The following is a 9,875-nucleotide window of genomic DNA, read 5'->3' as shown; positions in this document are numbered from 1 at the left end:
TGTGGCAGCACAGCTTTGTAATGTCATCGATAAAATATATATATACATAAATGTGAATGTTGCTACAAAAGGGCGATTTATTTAATAAAAACATTTAAATTAAGTAAAAACTATGCAAGAATTATATGTGAAATATACTAAAATGAAATTTAAGTGTATCGTTGCCAATTTATATAGATATTAATGAGCATAAAGGTTTTGAAAGATGTGTAAATTGTAAGTGAGAGTGCTATAGAAATTTGCTAAATGTGCAAACTTTAACATCAAATAACTCGTAAACTATAAGTCTGCGCACTTTAAGTTATATATATTTGTGATCGGGAGAACTCCCTCTTTCATTTGATACCAAGTTTAACCCCGAACTCGGGGGGTGCTAAACTAAATCGCTACCAAATACATTAATTTCAAATTATTCAGAGAATTACAAAACAAAATACATCGATAGTGTATGTTTGTTTGCATTTATGTCGACGTGTCACCACCTTATAATCTTCCACAAGTTAAAAAGATATTGTTGCGGAGCTGGCAACACTATTCACCACCTTCATTTGTTTTCGTTTGTTTAATTGCAACAACGAAAAAAGCGACAATAGTACCGACGGGTTTTCCGCGAATAACTTTTAACCGAGATAAAAAATTTAGTTTCTACTTCCGGATTCTGAATCTTGACGCAAATACGCGTCTTTTGATATCGCTATCGGCATGTGCGACCCGAATTTTAAGTGCAGGACTTAAGTTGAAATATTACTAAATTTGGAAATTAAAAAGCTTATATTTCATAAACTAAGAGTTTCCTAGAGCTGCGGATGGTAATTTTGTGATTTTTAGGACCCCCTCTACCCCTACAAATCAACAAGAGTTTGAAAATCGTGGCACCTTATATAAAATCCAACCCAAAAAATCATATATATGTTCACATATATATACTTACCAATTTATGTATCTTCTGCTTGTACTATATTGGGAAGTATATCTGCGGCCGCAAAACTTTTCCGTCGCCAAATTTTTTCAATGCTGGATTATAAATGGCGGACTCGCAGACAATTTTTTGCGCTTAAAAATGACATGTATTACCATCCCAATGAATATAATAGGTGCGAGAGAGCACGATACATTGTGGCAAAGCTAAATTTGTCAACATGCTATTTCATTTAGAGCATTTTTTATTCCAAATCGTCACCCCTGTCAAAAATTCGTGTGGCTGTGTGCGTTTTTGGTCGCACGTTTTTTGCAGAGTTGTTAGAAGCGACGTGACAAACCTGATGTAAACATTCTGTATACGTGTATACACACACATACATACCATGGTTTTCCATACGAATAAAAGGGAAAATTTATGCGAGTGTATTAGTGATGTCAACAATTCTGTTAATGTGTTGGAGTTTCCGTCAGCTCTGTCTAGCAGGGTTGTATATTCGAGTGCCTGAATACTTCGACAGTACTCGAATCAGTACTCGAGTCAGCTTGACACGGCACATCACTAGTTCATAAATTTTAAGTATTGTTATTTTCTCAACCTACTATGAGCAGTATACACAGAGAAGGCGTTCAAAAACAGATCCATCAGGATTGGGCTAATCGCGAGTATATAGAAGTTATAACAGCGAGTATTAAACGTATAACTGATTTTCTTAATTCATTTGGTAAGATATCAATAAAAAAAGATTCTGATGGCGATCTTTTGATGACTAGTTTCTTCCAATAAGTAACCTGTTGGTTGTGGAATATAGGGGACGCGCAGAATGTAAACGGCTGGCCAATTGGGTAATGGGTCGACTGCTAATACGCTACCAAAAATAACGAGAGAGGTGTCAAAAGACGCGTATTAATCTCGAGAACAATAATCCGAAATAAAAATTTGGTAATGGTCTAGTTGAGGGGTCGACTGCTAATACCCTACCAGAAATATCAGGTTTCAAACGACACGTCTTAACATCAGTATTAATAACACGAAGGCGGAAAATAAAAATTTTAACGCGTTCAAAAGATATTAACGAAAAACCGAAAAAAGACCCGCGGGTACCTCCGAAACCGGGGGTCGGATCCATAGTATTTTTGCGCAGAACACCTTTCTGCGTTGGCGGCCTTCGGCCGCGCTTATAAAAAATAACCCTAGGCTACGCCATACCAAGTCCGGGTGTGTGGTATAACCGTGGTTACCGCCACGGTGATGCACAATTTTTTTTGGGGCTACAAACACAACATCAACCACATTGAAATCGCCAACTTCAACTGCAAATATCTCCCGACAGAGATCAAATTTTTCTTTTCCGCCATCGGATTATTGTTCTCGAGATTAAAACGCGTCTTTTGATACCTCTTTCGATATTTTAGGTAGCGTATTAGCAGTCGACCCCTCAACTAGACTATTATTTAATCTTTGTCCGGAGATATTTGCAGTTGAAGTTGGCGATTTTCATGTGTTTTTTGTTGTGTTTTTACCCACAAAAAAAATTGTGCATCACCGTGGCGGTAGCCACGGTTATACCACACACCTGGACTTTGCATGGCGTAGCCCAGGGTTATTTTTTATAATCGCGGCCGAAGGCCGCCAACGCAGAAAGGTGTTCTGCGCAAAAATAGTATGGATCCGACCCCCGGTTTCGGAGGTACCCGCGGGTCTTTTTTCGGGTTTTCGTTAATATCTTTTGAACGCGTTAAAATTTTTATTTTCCGCCTTCGGATTATTAATACTGATGTCAAGACGCGTCGTTTGACACCTCTCGATATTTTTGGTAGCGTATTAGCAGTCGACCCCTCAACTAGACTATTACCGCGCGGCCGAAGGCCGCTAACGCAGAAAGGTGTTCTGCGCAAAAATACTATGGATCCGACCCCCGGTTTCGGAGGTACCCGCGGGTCTTTTTTCGGTTTTTCGTTAATATCTTTTGAACGCTTTAAAATTTTTATTTTCCGCCTTCGGATTATTAATACTGATGTCAAGACGCGTCGTTTGACACCTCTCGATATTTTTGGTAGCGTATTAACAGTCGGCCGCCAATGCAGAAAGGTGTTCTGCGCAAAAATACTATGGATCCCACTCTCGGTTTCGGAGAGCTCCGTGGCAATTTTTCGGTTTTTTGGAAATAACTTGACAGAATTAAAATTTCCGCTCTCGGATTCCTGGTCCTGGGATCAAAACGCGTCCTTTGACACCTCTCCCGATATCTTTAGTCGGGTTTTAGCAATGTGAGCTAAAGTAACAATTACCGAAAATTTTCATGTGGTTGTTGTAATTTTGATGATTTTGGGGGTAGTAGTGCAGTTTACGGTACCCACCCTAAAGTTGGGGCAAGTTTTCGAGTGAGGTATCAAAAGACGCGTATTAATCTCGAGAACAATAATCCGAAGGCGGAAAAGAAAAATTGTATCTGTCCGATTTATTTGCAGTTGAATTTGGCGATTTTCATGTGGTTGATGTAATGTTGTAGTACCCACAAGAAAAATTGTGAACATATGTGTTCTGCGCGGATATAGTTTTTGTCTCCAAACAGGTGTTGGACCCACCCAGGGTAATTTTTTATAAGCGCAGCCGAAGGCCGCCAACGCAGAAAGGTGTTCTGCAAAAAAATACTATGGATACCACCCCCGGTTTCGGAAGGACCCGCGGGTAATTTTTTGGTTTTTCGTTAATATCTTTTCAACGAGTTAAAATTTTTGGTAATTCTATACGACAGCATGACACTGCTAATACGCGTCCAAAAATATCGAAAGAGTTGTCAAAAGACGCGTATTAAACTCGACAACAATCATCCGAAACCGGAAAAATAAATTTTATTTCTGTCCGGAGATATTTGCACAAAAAAATTGTGAACGCAGAAGGACATCACCGTGGCGGTAGCCACGGTTATACCACACACCCGGACTTGGAATGGCGTAGCCCACGGTTATTTTTATAAGCGCGGCCGAAGGCCGCCAACGCATAAAGGTGTTCTGCCCAAAAATACTATGGATTTCACCCCCGGTTTCGGAGGAATCCGCTGGTCTGTACTGGATACTGTAACAGGTTAAACTCTTACCTATCCAGAATCAACCCCGACATACAAAATGTATGCCCCGCTTGCAATGTGTCCCCACATGACACCAACCATCTATTTAATTGTAATGTGGAACCAACGCCTCTAACACCCCTTTCGTTATGGTCCACCCCTGTTGAAACAGCAAGTTTCCTTGGACTCCCGTTAGAGGATATTGATGACAATTTGTGATGTTGTTGTTGTTGTTGTTGTTGTAGCAATGCTTCGCCCCACCTAACAGTAGCAGGGGTGTTAGAGGCGTTGGTTCCACATTACAATTAAAGAGATGGTTGGTGTCATGTGGGGACACATTGCAAGCGGGGCATACATTTTGTATGTCGGGGTTGATTCTGGATAGGTAAGAGTTTAACCTGTTACAGTATCCAGAACGAAGTTGAGCAAGAGTGACACGCGTTTCCCTGGGGAGTATGCGTTCCTCTTCCGCAAGTATTCTCGCCTCATTATGCAGATGGTGTTCTGGGGACATAAGAAGACATCCCGTGGCGATTCTGAGAGCAGTATTTTGGCAGGCCTGTAGCTTCTTCCAGTGGGTAATTTTAGGCTTGGCGACCATATGGGTGACGCGTAGCACGTAATCTGCTGGCTAATTGCTTTGTATGTAGTCAAGAGCGTTTCTTTATCTTTTCCCCAAGTACTGCCAGCGAGGGAATTGAGGATTTTGTTACGGCTCTGGATTTTCGGAACAATTGCGGCTGCGTCCTCACCAAAATGTAGATCCTGATCAAACGTCACACCCAGGATTTTGGGGTGTAGGACAGTCGGTAGCGTAGTGCCATCGACGTGGATGTTCAAAATGGTCGACATTTGGGACGTCCAGGTTGTAAATAGGGTCGCGGATGATTTAGTCGGTGATAATGCCAGGTTTCGCGAGGCGAAAAAACTGGAGAGATCATGGAGTTAGCCGTTTATTTTGTTGCAAAGCTCATCGATCTTTAGGCCCGGGCCTGTGGCCATTATTGTCATCGGCGTAAGAAACGATTAGTAACTCCTGGTGGCGAAGGTAGTTTTGATATGTAAAAATTAAGCAAAAGTGGGGATAGGACACCTCCCTGAGGCACCCCTTGTTTAATTCTTCTTGGCTTTGATATTTCGTTTCTGAATTGCACCGATGCCTGCCTACCACCCAGATAATTTGCGGTCCACCTTTTAAGACATGGGGGAATTATAGACCCTTCCAAATCTTGCAGTAACGTGCCATGGTTGACCGTATCAAATGCTTTTGATAGGTCTAGCGCTACGAGTACTGTTCTATGGTGGGGCTTCTGATTTAAACCACAATTTATTTGGGTGCTAACGGCACGGTGGTAGCGCTATGGAGTTTTCTAAAGCCATGCTGATGACAGGCTGCAAATTTGCTTTGAAGTGGGGGAGCAAAATGGCTTCAAGCGTCTTGGCTACTGGCGATAGGAGAGATATCGGGCGATGTGAATCTCCTATGTTAGCTGGTTTCCCAGGCTTTAGTAGCGGTACCACCTTGGCCATTTTCCATTTTTCGGGTAGACAAAGGTGGAAAGAGACAGGTTGAATACATGTGCTAAATATTTGGAACCCTCTTTCCCTAGGCTTTTAAGCATCCGCATGGCTATGCCGTCTGGGCCCATTGCTTTGTATGGTTTAGCATGACCGATGGCAACCTCAACCTCTTTGGCGGTGATGGTAATTGATGACGCGCTGAACTTATGTTTACGTACGTGTCTGTTGGCCCTCCGTCTATTTTTGCCGACCGTAGAATGCATTATGTATTGTCGGCAGAAAGCGCTCGAGCATTTTTTCGAATCCGACAGCACTTTATCGCCAAAGGCGATGAAAATTTTGCATTGTGCCTAGACGGATTCTATAGGGACTTTACAATGGACCAAAGTTTACCTACACCGGCAGAGAGGTTACAGCCGCTTAGGTGCTCCTCCCATTTCGCGCGCTTGTGTTCATCCACAAGCAATCTGATGTGTTGGTTTATATCCCTTATATGGGAGTCGCCGAGATCGAGCTGACTTATAAGGTCACGTTCTCGCTAAATTTGCGGCCTCCGCCGGAAAGTGAGGCCGAATTTCGGGAATTCTACCGGCGGGAATGAAGCTAGCCGAGGCGGATTCAATGACCTTGCGGAAAGCACGCTCCCCTTGGCGAGCATCAGTCGGGATTGGAAGGCAGCAAAGCGGTTGTCTGCAAAGGATTTGTATTCGTTCCACTTTCCTTTTTTAAAGTTTATGAAAGTGCTTTTTTCTGTGACAATGAAGTCGGCGGTACGCTCAAGCGAAATAAGTATAGGCAGGTGGTCGGATGCCAATGTTACCATCGGCTGCAAGTTGGCGCAGTTTACGAGTGACAACTTCCTACCATACATGTGGGGGCGGTTCCGTTTACTGTGCAGAACTTCGTTTCTTCTATTTGATCCGCCAATATCTCACCCCTACTGTCTGCCTGCAAGTTTGAATGCCACTGATCGTGATGGGCATTGAAATCGTCTAAGATAATGCGATTATTGCCAGTGAGTAAAGCGCTGATAATAAGGAGGTATCCACTGGGGCGACAGGTGGCAGGGGGATGTAGATTTTGATGATTCCTAGGTTTGCATTCCCTGACCGGACGGTTAACCCTTGACGTTCTAAGACACTGTTCCTGCGGCCGATGTCGGGATCAAATATATGCAACCCAATTCTAAACGAAAATTCCGTGCGAGTTTTTTCCCTTCTCCCATTCCTCGTATTCTTAATAAATATTCCTTGTGAGTTTTTTCACTTCTCCCTTTCCTCCTATTGTGAACAATGTTCGAAAAAGCGGAAACCGGTTATGGGAGAAAAGTAGGTATTATGAATGTGAGGGAGAGGGAGATTTCTCTGCCATTTCAAAGGAGTTTTTTCACTTGTTAAATTATAGGGAATGTATAAAAATAGTTAAAGGAAATTTGTTCTTTTAAGAAAGAACACTTATTTGTACAAATTTGTGCTAAAATATGTATTTACATTCTACAATATTCTCACTGTTAATACAACAACAACAACAACCGTAATATTCTTTATTTTAAGGCGAAAAGTATTTCATAAGCAACGGAAGAGCTCTTCGTATATTTGATGCAGCCATCCAGAAATTGCGCAAGGATTTTTAAGAAGGTTGAAATAGATTTTGGCATATGGCGAAAGGCGAACTCAACTCGACTTGGCCGCCAGAAAATAGTTTTGCTGAATGAAAGCAGGCAACTCCGGCGGATTTGTGTTATCCCGCCGTCTTCTTCTTCTTATGCTCCTCTGTTGATGTTGCTGTGGCACCAATTCATTACTCATTTCAGTGAATACCACATAAAATGCAATACTATGCATTGTTTATATTTTATTTCTTAATTTCAAACAAATTGGCAACAATAATTAACTTTTCTATTTTTTAAACAAAATAAGAAATGCGCAACGAAATTTCAATTTACAAAACAGCTGACTTCGAAAATTCGAAATTCCTATTCCCCAATTATTCTTCTCCCTAGGAGAAAAGAATTGGAGGAATTTTTCCGTGGGAATAAAAAAAATCCGCGAAAACAAAATTCCGTGAGAATATTTAGAATTGGTCTGATGATATTGCACTGAGTGGTGTATGATAAACCTGAAGCCGCCTCCATTTCCGCTCTCGTGATCTTTTCTGTGGACATTATACCCAGAACTGGGAGCGGCCGTATCAGTTGGTGCCGCTGTGGGGCGCGAGCAGCGCTGGGGACCACCAGCGGGTTAGGGGATCAGAATATACACGCGGTAGGTATGCCTCTCGTAAGAGGCGACTAAAATACGAGATTCAAGGGGCTGTGTAGCCCCACCCTTCAGGTAGCCAGCGCAATATATAGCTTCTCAAAACCCAATTGCCAACCTCACCTATCCGCGGCGAATCCTGTTTCACTAACAGACGAGGCTCTGGCGATCCTAAGCTCCTCATGGAACTTGGGGGTGGGGAGGGAGGGAATGGCCTGAAGGTTTAATGTGGCCACATAAATCGTTCCCGAGATGGTCGGGCTAGCACCTTAATGGTGCTATGGTACCGGAGCGTACCGGATCTGTATCCGACAAAGGACCATGACATCGATAACAATCCCCAAAGCCTTCGGGGAGCAACCTTATCGCTACAACAACAACAATAACAACAACAGCAGCATCGGGTACTTGTTGTGGCTTGGTGAGCAGCGGGGCTGCTGTAAGGTAGTGGGGGGCGTAGACTACGGGACGCCCCTGGGTGTGAACAGCAAGGAGCCACACACGATTTATAAAAGTTACGAGGACGTCAGGTTTTGGGGTCTAGCCCAGAACAACCTGTCCGATGCAACCATCCCTTGCACGAGACACACTGACAAGAGTATGATCGTCCTAAAAAGATTCTTTTCCGTCAGACGTAGCAAACCCATTTCTCAGGATCCGGGTCCGTGATTGGGTTTTATACCTTCCCGCAGCAAGAGAATATGGAGCAGCTCCGCTGTAAGGAGCTGCAGGGAGGATGACAATTTGTGGGAGGGACGCAACAAATTAAATGTAGTTACACTGAAATGGTCCTTGGTCGGGCAAAATCCCGAGTCGCTCCGGCACATAGAACCGATGCCTTGGGAAACGCCCCCGCCCCGTCTTCTTACGGCAGCAATCGTGTAGGTCAGGGAAACAGACTCTTAGTCCCTACCACCTTTTGCACCGTTTGTCAGCACAGCATATATATTTTTGCGACTTCCGCCCAATGCAGCTCCTGCCTTCGACGGTGACACTTTCCTAGATGTTCTGGTCTCCGCGACGGCAACCCATAATGAGAGGGGTGTTAGAGGCGTTGGTTCCACAATACAATTGAAGAGATGGTTGGTGTCATGTGGGGACACATTGCAAGCAGGGCATACATTTTGTACGTGGAGGTGATTCTGGATAGGTAAGAGTTTAACCTGTTACAGTACCCAGATCGAAGTTGAGCTAGAGTGACTTGCGCTTCCCTACGGGGAGTGCGTTCCTCTTCTGCGAGTTCTGGGTATTTTTATTTAAGAACTTGATTCGCCGGGCAAATCCTGCCAGGGGTCCGCCGCCTGTATGTGGATATCATTGAGGATCTGCTTGTGCTTTTTTGCTTCATGTTCACAGATACAGTATTTTCTCATAATGCTTACGGAGATGACCCCTTAAGCTCCTGAGCGGTGTAGCCTCATCAATCAGATGTCTGTTGGGATGCCCAGGTTTCTGGGTATGCAACAGAAACTGTTTGGTTAGCATTCCATTTCTCTCCCTAATGGGGAGTACTCTCGCCTCATTATGTAGATGGTGTTCTGGGGACATAAGAAGACAGCCCGTAGCAGTTCTGAGGACAGTATTTTGGCAGGCCTGTAATTTCTTCCAGTGAGTAACCTTTCGGCTTGGCGACATTATCGGGAACGCGTAGCATGAAATCGGCCAGCCAATTGCTTTTTAAGTGGTAATGAGCGTTTTTTTATCTTAACCCCAAGTGCTGCCGGCAAGAGATTTGAGGATTTTATAACGCTCTTTATTTTCGGTACAATTGCGGCTGCATGCAATGCATATTCTGATCGAACGTCACATCCAAGATTTTATGGTGTAAGACAGTCGGTAGCGTGGTGCTATCGACGTGGATGTCCAATGTAGTCGACACTTGGCGCGTCCATGTTGTAAATGAGGTCGCTGATGATTTGGTCGGTGGTAAATTCAGGTTTCGCTAGGCGATAAAACTGGAAAGATCAGGGAGATAGCTGTTTATTTTGTCACAAAGCTTTTGTTACAGTGTTTTGTGCTTGTATTAGTAGAAAATCCTCATCCTCGAAAGACAGCGCCTGAAATGTATTCTGTCTGTTTGGGAAAAAGTGTCTAATGTTTATTTTCT

General features: G+C 43.4%; 1 protein-coding gene across 1 annotated transcript in view; it reads left to right on the top strand.

The window, feature by feature from the left end:
* The first annotated feature begins 1,484 nt into the window (after positions 1-1,484).
* The window catches only part of HSPC300 (haematopoietic stem/progenitor cell protein 300), a 57,589-nt gene continuing 49,198 nt past the window's right edge, over positions 1,485-9,875 (top strand). The window contains exon 1 of the mRNA XM_067772973.1: positions 1,485-1,643. Within this exon, the coding sequence (XP_067629074.1) occupies positions 1,523-1,643 (121 nt within the window). The 5' untranslated portion in view covers positions 1,485-1,522. The remainder of the gene's footprint in view (positions 1,644-9,875) is intronic.

This window comes from Eurosta solidaginis, chromosome 3 (assembly GCF_040869045.1).
Source record: "Eurosta solidaginis isolate ZX-2024a chromosome 3, ASM4086904v1, whole genome shotgun sequence".
Lineage (NCBI taxonomy): Eukaryota > Metazoa > Arthropoda > Insecta > Diptera > Tephritidae > Eurosta > Eurosta solidaginis.
This window is presented reverse-complemented; position numbering and strand designations above follow the sequence as displayed.